Source organism: Taeniopygia guttata, chromosome 17, assembly GCF_048771995.1.
Source record: "Taeniopygia guttata chromosome 17, bTaeGut7.mat, whole genome shotgun sequence".
NCBI lineage: Eukaryota > Metazoa > Chordata > Aves > Passeriformes > Estrildidae > Taeniopygia > Taeniopygia guttata.
In genome coordinates, this window is record NC_133042.1 from 1,049,546 (window position 1) to 1,071,397 (window position 21,852).

A 21,852-nucleotide genomic window follows, 5' to 3' on the forward strand; every position below is an offset into this window, starting at 1 on the left:
TCTCATCCCTGCCAGATTGATTTTCCCCTGAACTCCCCTCCCATTCTCTTTGCAGAGCTCTTGAGCAGAACACTTCACAAAGCTGCAGCTCTTAGGGCCAGGGCTGTTGGTGTTTGATGCTCCTTTGAGCCTGAGCACACCTGTGAGCACCCAAATCCCAGCCTTGCTGTGGAACACAGTGCTTCCTGCTTTCTCTAGAGGTACTGCAGCCAAAGGCAGTGAACCACTGAGCTTTCCTTTTATTTGAAACAATAGTAACTCTTACTTGGCCCAATCTTCTGGAAGGGTTCGGGCTCCTCCTCCTTCACCTCATCGGCAGCGATGACGGCCTGGTCATAGGGGTCTGCAAGAGAACAGAACCAGAAGACAGCTGACAACACCTCAGCTTTGCCTTCTACAGCTGCATGGGCACTGAATGCTCCTGCACCTGTAATCACATTTCCATCTGTAACAGGATTGGAAGACAGGAATGATAAACCAGTGACCCCTCTGTCTGACTTGTCCCTCCTCCTCTTCCTCAGGTGCCCCAGGATTACCCCTGCTCCCAGCCCACTAACAGGTCGTATGGGAATTAATGTTTAAAAAAATGCAGAGAAAAACTGAATGAACACATTGCAAAGTCTGATCCATATTTCCTGATTTTCTTCCAGGGAATCTCCCCTCTAATGTTGCTGAACTGGCTGACAGTGGGCACAGCAATGCAGTCTGCAGGCACATCACCTATCAAGTACCAACCTGGGACTTCTAGCAGCTAACAGCACAGCTAGCAACAAATCACAACCCAACCCACTTTAGAGAAGAATTTGGTGTATGCCTTTAACAATTTACAAGATCACTATAGACATGAAACACCTGCTTCTTCAAATGTCTGAAGCCTGACCAAGTGTATGTGCAACAAAAGCCTGGTATCTGCTAGGGCTGGGCATCAACCTACTGGCTGTAGGGAGAGAGGACGCTCCCTATCCCACTGCAATCCCTGACAAAACTCCTTTGACTCTTACAAGTTCAGAATCGACCTGCTGTGTCTGAACTACTGAATGCTTGAAAAGGTTTGTGAAATAAAGCACACAAAGGAGCTCAGCTTACCTGCCCGGTTTTCTGGGGCCCCTTCCACACTAAAAACTAACACAGAATAGAAGAAGGAGGGGAAGAAACAAAACAGAAATTAAATCCTCTCAAACGGTCTTGTTTTCCTCCTGCATTTCACATACTGCTGCAGCACATTTCAGCCCCACTGAACAAACCAGGCTTTGTGCCCCAGTCCCTCCTCTTCCCAGCAGCATCCTCACAGGACCTGGTTGAGCATGCCCAGCCCTAATACACACAGATGCTCGAGGCCTTTGTTCTGACCCTGACAAAGCCCCAGGTGGAGTTCAGGTGCACAGCTGCCTCACCCCTGCAGGTGCTGGAACACAGCAGCCCCAGGGAGGAGCTGGGACAGTCCCTGCACACACATGGAGCCCTTTCCAAGCTCCCTCTCCTCAGCAGAACTCCCTGAGACATTTCTGACTGAAGCAGCCATGTTCCCCTCACAGTGACTGTGAGTACCACTAATTTTCTTCTGGCTCCCCACAAGAGGAAGGGAGCTGGCAGTGGTGCCCTGCAGGAGAACACTGGCTGTCCTTAGAGCACATTCAGACGTCCACACTTTCCAGGTAACACAACCATTTTTTTGGACAACCATGTATTGTGAAAAAACACTTGCTTTTCTGAGACAGCCCAGCCATTCAAAACCTGCTGCTCAACAAGCAGCCTCTTTCTAGAGCTCTCCTTGACCAAGTGAGGAGCAGTACTGCCAGGCTTGCACACACAGAGATGGTCTGGAGTATCTGTGGGCTCCGAGGTGAGGAGCTTCAGCTATTCAGTAAGCAGGGGGCAAACCAGCATGTTGATACTTCATTTTCCCCAACGCAGAATAAAGAAACACTGCTTCTGGCAGTGGATATCTGCTTCTGTCTAGGTGTCACCAGCCTAGGCCACATCTACAGTCTCCCTTTAAGGGCCACTGACAACTTCAACAGTTCACTACCACAGTCATTAACAAGAATGAAAGTTCCCAACTCGGAAATCTGAAATACTTTACAGAGAAGTATGTTGGGAACAAACCTTTAAATTCCGAAACTAAAAAGCAACCAACTTCTTCCCAGCAAATAATCAGGCTGACTATTTTCCTTGAGGTACTCAGTCCCAGGATCTCCATGCTAACCCTGAACCTCACTGCAGACACACTGCAAGGTCCCATGTCCCAGCACAGGTGTTGTTTTTATGCACATAGAGAGAATCAGGCATAGCAAACTCCTTCCTGCAGTGCCTGTAGACTGTGCCTCCATGGCAAAGACAGGCAACTCGTGCAGTGCCACGTCCTGTACACCACAGGCCACACGCTCCTGCAGAGCCACATTTTGCTTCCCCAAAGACTTCTCAGCCTAGTTCAGGTGTCAAAACATTACTCACCATCCACGGCATGTAGGTCTCTGTGCTCTTGGAAGCAGCTATAGTATTTATATTTTTTCCCACAGATGTCACACGTGTACCTAAAATTGTCTGTAGGAAGAAGAAAACAGACCAGTTTAGAAACTCTGAGGTGAAAGGCAAGCACTGCAACCAGACTGCTCAATGAGACACCCCCATGCACTGACACATCCCACATGCTCTGTCAGGCCTCTAAACCACACAGACAACCACTGCCTCACACTGCTCCCCCTGCCCCACACTATATGGCTTGGGGCATATTGTGATTTATTTCCTCTTCAGATAGCTCTGCTCTCCAGGGCAGAACCCTCAGACCTCACAGCGATGAGGATGCAGGGCAGCAGACCCTGCTGGCATCTCCTTTAGAAGTTAAGGGCTCAGCAAGTTCAGGGACAAGCAGCTGTTGGTCAGGATGGGGACAAAGGGGCAGAACTAAGCACAGAGTCAGTGTATGAGCTGATAGAAACCAAATCCTTAAAACATCAACTCTAACGTGGACTGGATGTGAGCACACTCCTGCTTCTCACTGCTGCTCTTTACTGACTCCCAACTGCACCCAGGATCCTGTCAGAAGCAACAAACCCAGGAGACCCAACAATCCAAGGCACGCAGGACAGGAAGGTGCTCAGTGAAGGGAGGGCTGATGAAGCCTGGTTTCATATCCATTTGTTCCCTACACCCCATCACTTCATCTCACCATCAACCAACCCTTCACCACAGCTGCGGGGGGTAGACAGATGTAAAACAGCTCCAAGTGTTTATGAATGTGGTTTGTTCTGAATGGGGATCAGTATCTTTAGTTCAGCTATCACATCAGGAGGAGGATGTGATAGAGAAGGATTTCCTGGTCAGCTTGGTGACTCTGCTGCCTGACACACCCTGGGGTGCCTTTCCTGAGCAGTCACCCCACCTGTCAGATGACCCCAGGCCAATGGCTTGGTGCTATGAGCCCACAGCAAAGTGGCAAACATAATAAAGCCCACAGCAAACACATCAGTTTGTACAGCCACCAAGGATCTTGGAACCAGCAGGAGCAAGGAGTGCAGGCAGCAGCTCCCAGGGCTCCACAGAGGACCTGCCATTCAGTGAGCTCCCCTGCAGCAGCGTAGCTGTATCTGTGTCCCTACTATCAGCAACGTTAAAGCCTTGTTTTTACCCCTTCCATGCTGTGTTCAAACACACCAGACTGTGCACATTAAGTAAACTTTAATTTTACTTCTCCATCACTTTACTTTTAAAATTACTCCATATTTTAAGCTGTGATATATTGGTACAGTGTAATCCCTCACTTTGGTTCACTGCTCAGTTCAGCACTAAATAAAGGATCACTGTCACCCTTTATTCAGAGTGACTGTAGAAGCTATGATGATCTAGCAGAGAAAATTGCAAAATCTAAATGGTGTTAAAACAGCTGGGCACTGGAAGTTTACCTCTGTGACTAAAAAATATTTGTATCTTAATCAGAGCATAGCAGGGCTAAACTAGAGTTAAGGGGTTTTTAGAAGTCTAGGCTGGACAAGCAAGGAGAAAGGGACTGCTGCACAGACAATGCATGGCTTGAGGGAGAGGAGGAGGAGCAGCAAAACACACCTGTAAGAACACAGTGCAAGTCACATTTAACTGTGTTTGTTCCATTATGTGATCTTGTGCAGGCTCCTTGTGTGGTCACAAAACGGCGCTGAGGGCCTCCCTCTACCCTGGGCCCTCTCCCACAATGAACACATCAATGATTACTGCTGGGTATCTGTAGATGTTGCAAAAACCCCGCAGATAATTAACACAGTCAATTAGCAAGTCAAGTGGCAGAGAAACTCCTAACTTGGCATCAGTCCCACCTCAATGGGTGTCCCCAAACCAAGGCACCAAACTCCTTTTTGAAGTGCAATGAGCTCTACAGGACCAACTGAAGAATAACTCTTCAAAGGAGTCCCAAAGACCAGGCACTTTCACATTCAGAGAACAAAAACTATTATGGCCTTAGTTTGGAAGAAAAGAGCTCCGTAAATTAGAAGACTTGTTAGAACAGAAGAAAACTAGCTAACACACCATTTCACAGGGCCAGGCAGGGCTACCTGTGGTCCCTGTCACACAGGGGGATCTTACTGACTCCAGCAGAGCCCATTCTGGGTGTGGGCACTGCTTCCCTTGGCAGCGAAGGGAGCATGGAACGTGTAACAAGTATAACAGCATAGCCCCAGGGAACAGGGTTAGCTGTGTCCTTAGGGGACTGTTCCCACAGGCAGAAGGATCTCCAGGGATTATAGAGCAGTAGGAATTTGTTCCAGCTGGTCCAGCTTGGCACTCATCTCCTGGGCTCTGTGGGACAGAACACTCAGCACAGAGTGCCCAGCCTCAGAGACAGGAGCTTTACAGAGAATTCACAAAGAGATGCCCATGTGCAGCCAAGCTTCACCTCTCGGAACAGCAGTCCGTGCTGAGGCTGCTTCCAAGAGCCAGGCCCCCTCCTCCTTACCCAGCACAGCCATCTCTTCTGACAGCCTTCCAGCACACAGTGCTGGCCCCAGCAGACACTGCTGTCTGAGCAAGAAACACCCTGGGCAGAACTAGGCCTGCAGTACCACCTAGAACCACAGAGTCCCCTGGGGTGGAAGGGACCCACAGGGATCAGACATCCCAACAATCTCAGAGCACTGTCCAAATGCTTCTTGAGCTTTGTCAGGCTGTGCCCCCAGGGAACCCATTCCAGAGCAGTTTTCCTGCTGTGGGTTATAACTACCCCAAGGTATCCAGCTGGGGCACAGTATCCAGTACCTGTCCCACTGCTTGCCATGGGAAGAGCTGCAAGGGACTCCAGGTGCTCAGATGTGGCTGCAAACCCACACTGAAACCCACCCCTAAGCCTCTGCAGAGGTGGATCCAGCCAGCTAACGCTACCTAGGCCAGTTTGCTCGATTCAAAGCCTGCTGTCATCAGGGGCTGCACCTTAAGGCTCTACCCAAAGCACAGCCACACCAGCAGGCACTATTAGGGCAGGGAAAGACACTCCTCAGCTCCCCAGCACATGGGGTCAGTGCTGGCCCTTACTTGCATTCACATCTTTGTTGCCAGCTGAGCAATGACCCTGCTGCAAACACAGACCTTCAAAATGCTCCAAAGACATCTGGGCAAGCCCCAGACTCAAGTATCATTCTCCTTCATGCTCAGAAGCCTTTCCAACAGGAGCAGGGATTCCTGAGAGAGGTCTAGTGAGTACCAGCTGTACTTATTTAGTCAGCTCACAATTCATCTTTAATACACAGGCACCTTAATAAACTTTAATAGAGCACCTTATCTTGCTGGCAGTAGAAAAGACAAGGCACAGCCTCGTTACGAGGCAACTCCTCAGCTATGAAGCACTGGCACACTCAGATGGCAAATGGGCAGGTTTTTCAAGTACCCCAAGAAATAACTCCATGGGGCCTGAAAGAAGTTTTGACCACTCTGCTTGTAACTGGACTCCAATAAAGGAGAGAGAATGAGCTGCTCTTCGGTCCCATCTCCAGGAGCTGCTGCCAGCTGTGCCTCTGGGGTGTGTCCAGCACTCCCTGGGACTGGCTGAACCTCCTGCTCCAGGGCTGAGCTCAGCTCTCTCCCCAGATTCTGAATTAAAGATTGGGAGAATTTTTGTTGGTTTGATTCACATATTCCCCAGAGAAGGAAGTACATATTTCATTTTGGCAGGAAAGAGAAGGCAGCAGCAGTGGCAGCCAAAACAAGACACTTCTTTCCTTAGGACACTTGGCCTCAGTGGATTTTGCTTTAGAAACCCAGGAAGGGAATATGGGCAATCAGAAATGTGTTGAAAGGTCAGGAGCTCTGTATCACTAAAAATACAGCTAGAAATACAGATCACCTAACCCACCCTCCTAAGTGCAGGAGTACCACAAAAGCTGGGAACAAACTGATTCCTACTGGGCTCCAAGAGCTCTGCACAGCATCCCAGAAACCCAGACTGGAAACAGTCCCATCCAGCTGACATCCCTGTAGTGCTGCCAGCACAGCCCACAGAGGGTCCCAAACAATGGGCTCTCCCCACAGCAGTGGCAGGAGCTCATCAAGGACTTGTCCAAGGTGAAGAACAATTTTCACCTGGCCCAGAATTCACACGGAGCTTTCAAATGGCGGAAGCCACAAAAGGTTCTTGCTAGAGGAGCTCTCTCAGCAACTGGCACTCTGCAGACACCCTGGAATCCTATTGATCCTACTCCTGGAGAGCTCTACAGGAACAGCTGTCTAGCAGGGACAGTCTCCACATGCCAAAGGGCAAAACTGCTGAATGTAAACGGATCACAACAGCCTGCTGAATTCTTCCTAACATCCAGAAGTGCTGCAGATCGCAGTCAGGATAAAATCAGGAGATGGAAAAGGGCAGTCTGGACAGCCTGCCAGCAGTCTGGTGGCTCCTTTGCACAAGCAGGTTTGGGAATGGCAAAGGAAGCCTCTAACAAAAGGAATTCTTTCTATATCATACATTCTATGACAATTCCACATTCCTCATTCACCTTGGCAAACAAAGCTTCCCAAACATAAAGCCCAGGAGTACTTCTTAATGGGGAAGGGCTGGATTTCTTACAGCTGCAATACATTTACATCACCTCTCTATTTGAGGCTGTGATGTTTCTGACCCCAGAAAAGCTTTCTGAATGCGGTTTAAGTGACCACAAAGGATCAGCATCATCTCTCCAGCTTTGGCCAATGAATCACAGGACAGTTGATGACATGCTCTGATCCTTGGTTTCACATTCCTTGTTTCCTGAAAATCTGCTGGCAGATGCTCAAGTCCTGCTGGTGAGAAACCCAGAGGGCTGGAGCTGGGGAATGGCTCTGTGGCAGTACCTGGAAAATGCATCACCTTTCCTGCCTCACTGGAAGGAACCATGAGCAACACCGGCACTCTTCAGGAAGAGCCAGTCCCCATGACTAATCCGCCTGATGCAAAGGAACAGGAAAGGATGGCATTTTCTGAGGAGCATGCTGCATGCTTCCCACTGGGAAACACCATTCCAAGCTGTGTCCAGGCCACACTCTACCTGAGCAGCCTCCCTGGAAGGGAGTGTAGGTGTCTCACACCCTGCAGAGTGCAGCTAGTGCTTCCTTACAACACATCAGGGAAAAAACAAAACATCTGGGACCCTCACTTGTTTCTGTGGATTCCACCCAGGGCAGCACAAAGACAGCTCTGGAGAGAGGCTTCTTCTCCCTTTCCGCAGCCAGAGGGGCACCTAGATGGAAAGGAACACATTTATGGCGTCCTAAGCTGGCAGAACATTCCCCGCGCAGGCTCACAGACAATTCCTTTGACCTGAGCCTTTGGCATTTTGAGGATTCCTTCTAGACTGGCAGTGAGGAGAGGCAGAGTCAGGGCTGCAGACAGAAGCACAGACTCCCCCCCCTCTCCTCCCCACTGGAAATGTGCCTTGCACACAGGTTACACATTTACAGAGGCATTTTACAGCCAGGGACAGAGCTGCCAGTAAAATCAGCTTCAATTTACATCAGAACTCCACTTAAAGGTGTCTAATGGCAAAATTCCTTGAAAAGGGAGCAGGACTGAACCCAAAGTCAGCAGCAAACCCTTAAGAGGATTAAAGTACTAGAGTTACATTAGTAAGGATTAAATAATAATAAAATCCAGAATTCTGGAAAGGACAGAAACCCTCTCACACAAAGGCACAAGCCAGATTCTAAATGGGTGTAAGGAAAAAAATTTTCCCTGTGGGCAAACTATTCCAAGATCACTCAGTTCACAATAATTTACTTCCTTCCCACAAACATTTGGCCTCTGTCAGGAACACAGGAGACATTGAGGAACACACTGGATTAACACTGTGCTTCCCATGCTTCACACACGGGCCAGATGCCGAGCCAGGAATAATCCCAAACTCTCACAGGGAGGGGTCAAATCCCCTGAAATTACCCAGAAATTGGTGCCAGGTGCTGGCTCACCTTCCAGCTGGCAAGGGGCCACATGACAGGTGGGAGGGCATGGAGCCACAGGCTCATGCTTGCCTTCTCCATGAAGGATTCCAGGGCCATTCCAGCTCCTGAGAAGAGCTGCTAGAGGTGCAGTCAGGGGCTGCAGGACTGAATTCACCTCACGGCAATTTTTAAGCTTTCAAGTCAGTGGCCGGAGGAATCTATATATTCTGGTACTTTGTTGAAACCATGTGTCAGCTGAATGTATCACAATGGAGATTTCAATGCACACCATCCAGGCCTGGATGTAATCCTACCAGGTTTGGAAAATTGATGCCAGACTACCAGGAATTTACCTGCAGAGGGGAATATCCTGGTTTAATTTCTGAAAGAATGAACCCTTGTTCAGAATAGTCTGATGGTTCACAATCTCTATTATTTTTTAAAAAAATGTTTTGGGGAAATGGTGTTTTGGACACTACTCACTGGATGCTGAGAGACATTCTCAGGATGTTACACATTAAAGAATTTCCTTCTCCCTCAGTTAGAAATATGCTCAGGTTGAACCCCAACAGCAAATTTCAGCCATTTAAAGCAAAAGCATTAATATTTTACAATTAACAAATCAGTATCATGGAGCAGGATATTGAGGCTCCATGACAGAATTCAGACACATGAGACAATGCAACACCATGAGCAGATCCTGTCTCATCCTGCCTCACTTTGGTGTCACTTTAGGGCAGGGCAGGGTTCTTCTTTTGTAAATTCGAAGTGTAAATAAATGTAAGATAAAGAATGGTCTAATCAGCTTCTTAAGGTGTTTCTCCCAGCAATCTGAGAATGAACTATCTCAATTTGCACATTTAAAAGAATAGGTGTACTTGAACCTACATAACCTGTAAATGAGGAAAGATCAATCTTTCTATCAACAAGGATCTGAAGTTCTATTTCAAGTGAAAAAGTCCATTCAGCCCACACTGGAGTTCTGCATAACACACAATAAAGACAATTTTATTTTAAAGCCCCTTCTGGAGTAAAAATGATTTGGCTGGGAACACACCATTCATCTGTCTCACAACTGCTTGGATTAAATGATGTAGCACTGAGAGTTTCATAAAAGAAAAGCAAACCTCTCCTGACTTTTTCCTACTCATATGTCCAGGACTAGAAATTCTGTTCTTACTGTGATTTCCAGATGGGAACTCACATGGATTATCACTGCCTGGTTTCCAAAGTGGAAAGAAGTGGTGCTAGTTAAATGACTGAGCAGCTTCGAAGAAGAGATCCTGACTCCATAAAACCACTTAATGAACAAAATGAAATTAAATTAAGCCAGGGGGATGCAGAACCCTCCCCCCCACAATCACCTGGGGAAATTAAGAACACAACCTTGCTTAGGCTGAAAGGAGAAGGTGGAGGGAAGGTGATCCCTATATTCCTCTGCCTTTCTAGTTATGAAGATCCTTAGGAGAGAAGCTACTGAGAATTAAAATACTTAAAATACTGACGGTGTATGGGTTTGTTTGCTATTCAGGTTCAATATTGCTGAGATGTCAACCAGCAGCTGAACAGAAAAAGGTCAGGCTGAAAAAAGAATTTAGAATAATCCCTGGCATGGCTGTTGTGCATGTTTTCTATTGCTAAATTCCAAATCACATTGGAAGATGGAAAGTGCATTCTTCGCTGGATATATCAGGGATGTGTTTCTGCTTTCACTAAAACTCTCCTGGCATCTTGAGGACAAACTGAGGGATGACCAGAACAGTCTGGGATTACTAAAATTCTTACCCTCCTTTTATTGAAATAAATATATTTATAATTTTCCTGCCTAGGAACTCTGTAAGAAATTTGTTTCCAAATATTAACATCCAGATTTCTGCAAACATGGTCTATTAGGGCAACATCTGAGAAAGAATTGCATATTAGCAATTTTCTATATAAGATCATCTGAAGATCACAGAATTTTAGACAACTTGAAAGCCTCCTCTTCTAAAATCTGTGATTAAAACTAAGCAGAGAAACACTGCTCCTCTCCAGAGCTATGGAACTGCAGGACTTGCAGAACATTACACCCTCCAGCACGTGTCCTGTTCCTGAGTACATCTTTACAGCTTGGATGGAAACACACTGAATATCCAGGAACTGTTACAAATTTCACCCACCTCAGACAGAGGACAGGTCACAGAATTACAAAATATTCTGGGTTACAAGGGACCCACAGGGATCATGAGTCCTGTCCCTGCCCAGACCCCCCAAAATCCCACCCTGTCCATCCCTGGCAGCGCTGGCCAAAGGCTCCTGGAGCTCTGGCAGCCTCGGGGCCGTGCCCATTCCCTGGGGAGCCTGGGCAGTGCCAGCACCTCTGGGGGAAGAACCTTTCCCTGAGCTCCAGCCTGACCATCCCCATATCTTGGGGTAAATATCTTCAATATCCTGGGGTTTAAACTCAAAATTTCTTCACACTTCAAATCTCTGAACTAAGTTTCTTATTATTTTCTTAATTCCCCCTCCTGCACTGAAATTTATCACCCTTGGTCTCAGCCCATTGGTCACTTACATGTGCAGATCTTGTTTAGCAAATGGGAATCTAAAGAGACTTTGCCTACCTAAAATGCAAACACATTAGGAAAATAAAATCCATTTTTACAGTTCCCCCCGAGGAGCAGGAGAATCATTAAATAAGAGGACTGGGAAAATGAATCAGGCAGTTGTAAATGATTCATGGGTCATCATGGTGGCTGCACGTGGGTGTGCACACATACAGCATTCACTGTATCACACTCTTCACTGGGGAAGCGTCAGCGAGCACAACAAAGCAACATCCTGGGCTTTGCTCTGCTACCCTCCAGAAAAGAAAAAGAAATCAAAAGTTACATTTACTTTAAGGAAACATTTATGTTGCAAATTAATCAAGAAACAGAGATGCTAAAGGTCCTTCCTCAACCATAAATTAACACCAGCAAACCACCTCCGCAACTTCCTATCCCTGTCAAACTTTACGAACATCATATCCTGTATGAGTAAGGTGTGGGCAAGAAAACCTGGATTTTGACTATATTAATTTCATGGTTTAAATTCACAACCCTCCAAATGTTTTTGCACATGCAAGGCGTTAGCACTGTGCCTCCACAGTTAACATTTGCAAGGCGTATTCCAGCCCACATCCCTGCTTCTAACCTTTCACTCCTTTTCCAAATAAATTCCTTCTCAGGCTGAACTTTCTCACACTTAGTCAGAGCCCAAAGGGGAATATGTTTTTAAAAGATCAGATCAATCTTTTTTATTTATAGGGTCCTGAAATATTTACTGCGTATTCCATCTTGGAAAAAGAAATTGTGCCACTTCCTTTTTTTCCTCACTATAACTGCAATGGAGACACACATGGATGTACACCTGTGCCCAGGTGGTGAGTGTGAGGGCATCTGGCTGAGAAATTGGAAAGGAAAATGTTCTCTTTGCTGCCTACAACATCCTTAGAGCCAGTGAACACCAGTGACCCCCTCCCACCAACTGTCCTGCCTTAGCCCAGCACCCAGACACACAAAGTAAGTAAGTATGAGCAGCTACAAATGGGGAAGAAGAAAGTAAATTCGGGGTGTATTTATATTAAATATATATTTTATTAAATTTTTAAAAGTATGTCTTCTGAAGATCATTTTGGCACCTCTTGCCACCCTATTTATCCTTAAAAGCAGTTCTTTTTAACCCTGTGACACTGCAGCAGGTGCTGTGCATCCCTGCCTTCCTCGGGATTTGCTCCTGAGCTGCTCATCAAATCAGGCTGTGTGGTGACATTGTCTGACAAATTCCAATGACCACATTTTGCTTCTGCTGCAGCCTGAGGGTGGTCTGAAACACCTGGATATATCCTCACCTGTGAGACGGTATGTATGATTTTCAAAAACTACTTCCAAGCAAGGAAAAGGGGCTCAACACAACAGAAAAGGTAAGAGACACAAAGAAAAATCAGGCTGTGTTGACGTTCCCCCCCTCACAGCCCCCTGAATAATCAGGCTAGCCCAGAGACCCGAGGCTGTGAGGGGAGGAATATCAGGAGATGGCAAAGATTTCCAAAAGAGGCTCTTACCCCGAGATTGTTGGTTCAGCTCTCTTCATTCTGTGATGTCCTAGGGGAGAGGGGCAAAAGAGGACGAACAGGCAATGTCAGGGGTCTATATAGACTTTGGACAGGGTGGGCTTCCCTGGCTCTCCACCAACCCCTTTGGGGCAGGAAGGAGGGTCCAGGGTTATCTGATCAGAGTCACAGGGTCCCGGGGAAGGGAGCACAGAGTGCCCATGAGCTCACTGTAACACCGTGTTATTTGGGATCAGCAGGGATTTTGTGGGATGTGGCCCAGGAGTTTCCAGTCTGTGGGGCTGGTCACAGTGAGCATTAACGTTCTCTGACAGCTGCTCCTGTTTATGCCAGGATTTCAGGCACGAGAGGAGGAGGCTGTCAGGGATGCTCTGGGCTTACAGACAGGATCTGTACACTGGGCTCTGCAGCACCTCCCAAAATGGGGAGGTCACTGGAGAGCTGTGCAGGATTAACCTGTTGGCAGGCTTAGCACTGGGATATGCTTTTCAGGAACAGCACAGTATCCAGCTGTGCTTCTTGAACAGAACTGCAGGTACATAGAAGCAGGAAATGGAGACAGAAGAGCTGGGATCTACCAGCAAACAACCATGAGTGGTCATCCAGCCTCCAGCAAATGTGTGTGAATTGCCATAGGAACAACTGTAACTGCCCAGGAATGGAAGCAAGCAGAGCAGTAGAACTGGAGAACTGGCTTGTAGTGGAGCTCTTTTTCAGCATTGTTTTCCTGCCCATCCCCCAGGTGCTGTCACAGTACAGCCTGGGAGCACAGCCTGCTTTAAACTGCAGCTTGCTTGTGCCGGTCCTCAAAAAGGTGTCACCAGGGAAAAATAACACCAAACCCCCACTGTCAGCAAGCTGTCCTGATTCAGCCAGCCTGACTGACACACTGGAGATCAAGGCTGCCGAAAGCACCACACCCTGATTCTTCCCACTTTTAACAGTGCTTTATTTAGAGAACCCAGGAATGGCAGGTCTCTTCCCTAGACTATCAATCAGCACTACTCCCCCAGACTCTGGAATTCTCCCCTGAAAGAACATTCATGAAGTCCCAGATCACTAACCAGACATACCTGAAGTTAATGCATCAGCTGTACTTTGAAATACCTTCAGCTTTCAGCAATCCTTCCCTGCTCACTTCATTGTGCATTTTCTGGTTTCTTTCCCAGGGCACAGAACTGCAATCCAAGGGTTGTGCCCAGCACTAATTAGGCTGCAAGCCCGGGGACCTGCACTTTATTCCACTGACACCCATTGTTGCCTCTGGCAAGTCACTTTCTTTCTGTCCTGCTGCTTCCTGCCTGCCTACAGAATTCCAAACTTCTCTGGGAAGTGATTCCAGGCTCAGCCAGGCAAAGGGCTTAGAACTACTATGGACTGGGAGCACTACTTGCTGTATCTGTTAACATTTGGTATTTTGATACTGAAAGGCCATTGCTGAGGTGAAATGAGGCAAGTGTCATATTAACATTTGCCAGAGCAAACTGAGTTCTGCCCTGGGCTGGTCTGAAGAGGCAGAGAGCACTGTAAGAAAGAGCAGCAGTGAGCAGGTAGAGCAAGGCTCCAGTGCCTACACACTCTCAGGTGAATTTCATGGACAACCCTAAAACTCAGTTCCCTTTCAAGCTCTGCAAGGCAGTTATTGTTACTCTGAAGATGCTCCTGTACCTGAGCTCCTCTTTCCTTCACAGAAAAGGATGGTACCACACTCCAACAGGATGACTGTTCAGCCACAGAACTAGAATCCCAGAGGGGCTGGGGTTGGAAGGGACCTCTAAAGATCACCTTGTTCCACGCCCTGCCATGGGCAGGGACACCTTCCACTGTCCCAGGCTGCTCCCAGCCCTGTCCAACCTGGCCTGGGACACTTGCAGGGATCCAGAGGCAGCCTCAGCTTCTCTGGGCACCCTGTTCCAGGGCCTCCCCACCCTCCCAGGGAACAATTCCTTCCCAATATCCCATCCAACCCTGCTCCCTGTGATTCTGTAGCTGTGTCCCCAACCTGGGACATGTGCAATGAACACACCCCACTGGACACCATCCACTGAACACACCCCACCCCACACCCTGGCACAGCGCAAACACCAGGTGAGAGGAGCTTCTACTTCAGCCGTGTCCCTGCCCCACGGGGCCCTGGACTCCCTCTTGCCCCTGGGTTTAGCCAAAAATGTCCTATGGAATGTGAGCAGGAGGGAGACTGTTTGTTTGAGTTTGTAACTCCCCTAAACATGACTGGAATTCTCATGGAGAATGAGAGCACAAACCCAGCCCAAACACCTTCCCTGAGGACTTCCCAGAGTCCAGAGCAAACCACACAGGCAAATGAGCGTTTCAGAAAAGACCTCCAGAGTCTTCTATGGGAACAGTCAGTGACCCAGATGTCAAACTAGCCACACCTGCCTAGGAAAATATATTAAATAGACAGTTTTTTTCAAAATCACCCTCTTCTCTTCCATGTCCCTGCCAGTTAAAGTTGGCAGCAGTCAGACACGTCTCTTTAACACTTTAGCACTGTGGGGTGCATTGTCTTCTTCTCTCTCATGTGGCAATTGTGGTCTTGGACCCTGAGCCAAGGCTAGAAAAGGAGCTCCCAAAGCCATGCAGCCATGTGTCCCTGCGAGCACATCCCCTCCTCACCACCACAGAGCTGTGGCTCTTCAAGAATGGGTCTAAAAAAATAAAGGGAGCCCCAGAGACACCATCAATTGACTATAAATCCTAAATACTGAAAATAATCTACCAAATGCAACAGTTTTTCCTCAGGTGAGTCTTCAAAGTGCTTTCACAGCTGGAAAGTCTAAACACCACTTGTCGGAATCTGTGGGTATTGATGATTCCGAGGTTGTAGAAAGTCTCTGTCTTTCTGCCCCGCTGCCAAAGCAGAAGCCATAATTCGTCTGTGCTGGTTTCAAGGTTGTTTATTCTGTTTATCTCTAACATGTTCTGCTGCCCTGCCGCAGCTCTGTCCTGCAGGGCAGCATGTGGGGCTCTGCCCTCAGTGGGATGGTACAAACATTAAATACCACAAACTACCTGTGCTGGATTTACAATAACGTGCCAATATCTGTCACCTACGTTGGACAGTGTGTCCCCAGCCTGAACCAACAGAAAAATGCCAACACCACAGTGAAACATGGAGGGCATGAAGAAGGAGAAAAAGGACACAACACATCCAATTCCTCCATCTTGTCCCCTCTGAACCCCTAATCTAGAAACTTAAAATTTTACTTTTGCACCCGTGTCACACTTAATTATTACTCTTATCAAACACTCAAAGCTTGTAATTCATCCTGTAAGATTGAAAACTCCTCTCCATGGACAGAGATTATAGACAGTGTCTCTCGGGGCTCTGTCCAGGGGGGTTCCTGACCCCTGCCAGGGTCCCAGACCTGCCAGGGCAGCCAGAGGGAAGCTCTGGATTCCCACAACCACTGTCTCCTCTTTAGGCAGGCAGCGAACAAAAAACAGCTCTCAGCTGAGTCCCAGCTGCCCCACAGCTCCCTTCCTCCCAGGATAAAAAGGGCCAGGATGGGCCTTCCCCAACAGCCCCTCTGATCACAGCCCCTCAGGCCTGAGGGCAAGGGCACATTCCAGCACAGCCTCACTCCCAGTCAGCCCCTTGTCCTCCCACAACAGAGCTGGCTGCTCCAGGGCAGCCCAGGGAGCACAGCACAGCAACTGAACCAGCCCGGGTGCTCTGCACAGGCAGCAGCTGAGATGTCACCTGGCACATGGCGTTGCCTTCACCAACACTTCTTGGGTGATCACTGGTAGCTGTGAGTAACAGCTGGCTCCAGCAAGTGACCATGGAGAAAATCTGATCAGCTTTTCAAAGCCTGCAGTTTGTGATGTGAACTGATGTCGTATAATGTAATTACCATGTGAACTAATCCAGGGCCCCACTGCTGGTCAAGTGACTCCTCACTCACAGGTTTAGGATGGATGCAATCCATGCCCCACAGAGAAGCACAGGAGAAAAAATAACATCTTCCTGTATCCCTTAAATACTGAGAAATTTTGGGAGAGGTCAGCAAACCATGCCTGCAGAGATCATGAATGCAGAGGCTCCCAATGAGATAGAAATAGCAGAGGAAGACTGGAACAACGTAGACATCAGTAAGAGAGAGGGTGTAAACAGCCAGACTGGGTCACAGAGAAACAGCAGGGCAGCAGCAGGCAAAGCAAAAATAGCAAGCAAGGAAAGATAAATAAAAAATTCCTAAAATATAATGAGGAGCAAGCAGACTGAGAAGGAAACAAGAGAGCCATTGAATGGAAAAATGAGAAAAGAGATGCAGAAGCAACTGGGGTAGGCCAGGGATTTGATCCCGCCTCAGAGGGGAAGGCACAGGGAAGAAAGAAGAGAGCTGAGTTGTTTCACTGCAGCACAAGGAAGACAACTGTGTCAGGAAATTACAACCATGTGCACTTAGGCAGAGCAGCACTGGCTCAGCAGTCTCACATCCCTCTGCAGGACAGGTGACATGTCCCTCCAGCAGGGCATGGCCATGGTGGATCCTCTCCCTACCTCACCATTCACTGTCTCCCAATTCTGGTGGCTTGGTTTTGCCTCCATCTCTTTCAGCTAGATGAGACTGTTTTGGGATATGAGTGTGGCAGGTAAAAAGTAATTCCTGCACAGAGGATGGGGCTGGACCCTGCATGAAGATGGAAGTATTTCCTGTCCCTCCTACTGCTCCATCTCCAGTGTCACCACAGCAGCTCCTCAGGAGCCAGGTGTAGGGAGCAGCTGCTTCTGGCTGCTCTCTCCCAGACTTCTGCCCATGATCTTCCCTTCTCCCCCTCTCTCCATGACCCAGACACCACAGAAGAGGCATTTATATCTGCAGAAATCCTTCTATAGCTCCAACAACATCGAGTCTGCCCACACAGCAACAGTGTGAGCCCTCGTGTCTTTTTCTCTCTTCACACCTCACTCTGCCCTATCTTTTCCAGCCAAAAAAGTTCCCACAACAGGTGGGAAGGGGAGAAGCTGACTTACAAGGGGAAAAAAAAAAAAATCTCTCTTTGCACAAAGTGGTTCCCAAGCGCTGGCAAAAGTACCCAGTATCCAAACAGCAAACCCAGGGTGCACACAGCCTAGCCCAGAGCATAGCAGTGCCTGCCAGCAAAATTCAGAGCAAGGGAGCCAGGAGATGAGCCTGGAAAGCCTTAAAGTATGTAAAACACCAACAGGTAGCTGAGCAATGACTGAAGGAGAGACACCAAAGGAGGTGACAGGAGCCTGGGAAGGAGTTTCCATGCCCTGCAAAGAGCTGGGCTCTGTCAAGGGAAAGGCTCAGTTGCAGAGCCCAGCTTCCCCTGTGAGCAGTACACTGTGTGTGCACACTAATGTGGGATGGCTGCTTACTACTCAGATGTTTCAGCTCAGGGCTGAGGATCTCCATTCTCCACCTGCAGTGAAGTCAGTCCTGCTTCCTTTTGGAGATAGAATACCAAGACCCCCCCCTACGCTAATGCAAATTGTTCACCTATCACAGAATATGGTGAAGAAAGAACTCAGAAAAGGTGGTCTAGTTTTACTTTTTATTTTTCTTTACTATTTGTCTAACATTCCTATACCCACCCAGGGTAAGTTTGGTGCTTCCAAGCTGGTGTCTGCAACCACCAATGTTTGGAACTTACCTTTCCAGGGGGGAATCATGGCTATCACCTAACACATAGCAGAACCCAGGTGGGCAAAGGCCTCAGGAGATCTCTGGTCTGACCTCCTGCTCAAAGCTGAGTCTGCTCCAAGCTCAGTCCTGGTTACCTGGGACTTTACCCAGGCTGGTCTGGTAAAGCCCCAAGGATGCAGGACACACCTCTGGGACAGCCTGCTCCACAGCACGAGGGAGCGCTTTTCCTTCAGCACAGCCTCCACCTCTCTTCTCTCCACTTCGTGCCCATTGTCGCTCAGTTCTGTCACCGGGAACTGCCTGGCACCCCCTCCCACCCTCACAGGGGCCATGAGTGTGTCCCCAGCTCCCTCTGCTGCCCCGGCCTGGGCCGGCTCTGGCTCTCCCTCCCGGGGCACACACCCCAAACTGCAGGTTTAGGCTTTAGAAATCATCCAGGGCTGGTATCTTACAGCCGCTAGAGGCTGGCAGTGCCCTGCCCCTCCCGGCACAGGAGGCAGGGGGGCTCCGCTCACGGTCCCCTCACAGCGCTCAGCGCGCAGCTCCCGGGGCGGGGGGACAACGGCAACCGCCTGAGCCGCTGGGCCGTGAGGGGCGCCCCGAGCCCCCGAGCCGTGCCCCGAGCCCCCGAGCCGTGCCCCGAGACCCGAGCCGTGCCCCGAGCCCCCGAGCCGTGCCCCGAGCCCCCGAGCCGTGCCCCGAGCCCCCGAGCCGTGCCCCGAGAGCCCGAGCCGTGCCCCGAGCCCCCGAGCCGTGCCCGCCCGCCGTGCCCCGCCGCCTCACGCCGCCGCCATCTCCGCGGCGGGGCCGCCCCCTGCCGGCCGCCCGCGGTACGGCCCCGGCCCGCGGGACCCTCAGGGAGGGGGAGCCTCGCCCGGCCCGGCCCGGCCCGCCCGGCCCCTCGCACCCCGCTGTACTTACTGCCTTGTGAGGCTCCTTCCCCTGAGGCAGCTTCGGTGTCTGCAAAGAGAAAGAGCTGCGCTTAGATCCGCCGGCCGCGCCGCCCCGGCCGCCACCGCTGCCCCGCTCGCTCCCTCGCTCTGCTCTTCGCCGCTCTGCGCGGCCCCCCGCGGGACGGAGCGGGCCCCGAGGGCTTTACCGGGACTGCGAGGGCGGACATGGCCCACACGGGCTCGTGGTTAAAGCGCGGCTGCCCATGGTCATGTAATAGTCTGGGCTGGAAGGGACAGTAAAGCCCATCTCGTTCCACCCCTGCCATGGCAGGGACACCTCCCACTGTCCCAGGCTGCTCCCAGCCCTGTCCAGCCTGGCCTTGGGCACTGCCAGGGATCCAGGGGCAGCCACAGCTGCTCTGGGCACCTGTGCCAGGGCCTGCCCACCCTCCCAGGGAACAATTCCCAATTCCCAATATCCCATCCAACCCTGCCCTCTGGCACTGGGAGCCATTCCCTGTGTCCTGTCCCTCCATCCCCTGTCCCCAGTCCCTCTCCAGCTCTCCCTTCAGGCCCTGCAAGGGGCTCTGAGCTCTCCCAGGAGCTTCTCCTCTCCAGCTGAGCACCCCCAGCTCCCAGCCTGGCTCCAGCCCTGGAGCAGCTCCGTGGCCTCCTCTGGACACCTTTTAACAGGCAAGTGCTGTGAACCCAGGAAAGCCAGCAGTGAACAGGGCACCCCGCTCAGCTCCCGTGGGATTTGGCACAGCCAGCTCCACCACCCTGCCTGCCCTCCAAAGGCAGTGATGGCAAAACTTCCACCAGAGATGGGCCACAAGAATTCCCCCAGGGTGATTCTATTGTCTCTTACTGAAAAGCTCCCTTTTCGTGTGGGGGACTGCAAGAAGCACACAGCAGAGATTCATGTTCAAGCCCTAAATGAATGCAACAGGCAAAGCTGCAAGCTGGAAAATAAACCCCAAAGTTACAAGTCAAGTATCATAAATGATTAGGATTTCCAAGCCATTTTGGAAGATTTTCATATTCATCCTAAATTACATATACTGTATGTCACATTATCTAATAATGTAACTGTTTTGCAAAATATTCCATGTCTGTTGGAATGATGCTTGCAGTGCACTGGAAACCACAGCTGCAGAATGGCACGGTGTTTTTGAATTTTAAATTTTCAACCTTAAGTAATGAGCACTGTTTGCATTTAATTTCCTTATTTCTTAAAAATAATAAAACCAAATGATTGCGGGTTTGTGAATTTGTACATTTCTACTTGATTAACCTGCCTGATTAGATCATTCTTCTAGGCAATGGTATTAATTTGGCACAACTTCATAAACTCAGGGGCCAGATCAGAAACCCTCAGTATCAGATGCAGAACCTTGACAGCAAAGCCCAGGATTTTTCCACAGTTGCTACTTGTTTGAATTCCCACCCATCATTCAAGGAAAAGCAGCTATGGCAAAACAGATTTATGCAAAATGCTGTCCTGGTGTTCACAAGCAATGGCATAAAGAAATCATAAATGATATGCACTATTTAAATAGCTTTAAAAAGTACTTTAGTCAAATTTAACAAGAATCAGACAACAGACAAAATCTGAGGAACAGCCATTTCTGAACTGTTGTTCTGAACTGTTGTTCTGAAATGTTGTTACTCTTAGTCATAAAGTATTCATGAATTAAAAAATTACCAATTAAAAAATCCCCTTACAGCCCACTCTATATCACCTTTGAGGTCAGACCAAGTAATTCCAGTTGTGAAACAAAAGACAAATTTCTGAGAAAGTTGCAAAAGTCAGTAAGAATAGGGAGGTGGGCAGGGAAGCTGGAAAATGGGCCAGTTAACTCCTCTGTCCCAAGAAACTTTCTGCATCTCATATGAGTATCTGCTGCAGACTGGGAAATGTGCACGGGGAAAAATGGATATTGGGATGCAGAGCAGAGGGCAAAGGACCTCCCCAAAATCATCTGGCATTTTCAGTAGCAAATAAACAAATGAACCCAAACTTTCTACAGCTCAGGATCACCATTTGTCCTCAGGGATGGTTATTCCTCTACTAGTTTTTTACTCCTCACCTCAAAATCCTTTCAGTGACAGAACCACTTTAACTCAGACTCTAAAAAATGTGCACTTTGGAAAAATGCATTTTTCCATATTCACCATTTGAATGAGTCATCTTCCTTTTCATATTTTTTGAATTGAGCAGAACCCATTCTTGGAAAACATTAATCTGAAACTTGAAAAGCTTTGAGAAGTTTTTTAAGAACTGGTGAAACTCAAAACTTGGCCTGAAGAATCCAGCCCCACTCAGAGCATCCAGGATCTGTTCTGGTAAGGGCAGCTCAGCCCTTGGCTGGCACAGCCCTGTGGGGAGGACACGGAGAGCTGAGGGGCTTGGAGGGAGGCAATGCAACAACATATAATGAAAATAAATAATAATGAAAAACAACTTGAGCAAAATCATCAGTCGGCCCAGAAAAAGCTTATCTGGAAACAGAGAACTTCCACCAATTCTTGGGCTAGAGGTGAAATATCCTGCGAGGGTTAAACTTGAGCCTTGCTATTTTCTTTCTTTGCTTTTGGAAGAATTCTCCTTTGGGTACAAATCTCCCTTGCTTGGCCTCAGCCCAGAGGTTTATAAATTTGCTGTTTGAAAGTCTAATAAAGCAATTTCAGCCTTTTTTTCTTTTTTTTTTTTTTTGGCGTTATCTAAAAGTGAAATAATTTTCCTGACTCAAAACATGCAGATGCTTTGCTGCTCATGTTGCTTAAACACGACCCAATCGTACAAAGCAGAACTTTCTAGCTGACTAACTCCTGA

The 21,852-nt window shown here is 48.7% G+C and overlaps 1 protein-coding gene across 15 annotated transcripts in view; it reads right to left on the minus strand.

Annotated features, from left to right (window-relative positions):
* ZNF618 (zinc finger protein 618) overlaps window positions 1-21,852 on the minus strand; it is a 151,155-nt gene that overhangs the window by 38,675 nt on the left and 90,628 nt on the right. For 9 of the 15 annotated variants that reach the window (XM_072936765.1, XM_072936771.1, XM_041719795.2 and 6 more), the window contains 5 exons: window positions 19,045-19,083; window positions 7,611-7,694; window positions 2,455-2,544; window positions 1,087-1,122; window positions 266-343 (listed from right to left, as the gene is read on the minus strand). In XM_072936765.1, coding sequence (XP_072792866.1) covers window positions 266-343; window positions 1,087-1,122; window positions 2,455-2,544; window positions 7,611-7,694; window positions 19,045-19,083 — 327 coding nt within the window. The remainder of the gene's footprint in view (window positions 1-265; window positions 344-1,086; window positions 1,123-2,454; window positions 2,545-7,610; window positions 7,695-19,044; window positions 19,084-21,852) is intronic. The other 6 variants (XM_030286947.4, XM_030286946.4, XM_030286945.4 and 3 more) reach the window with 3 other exon arrangements.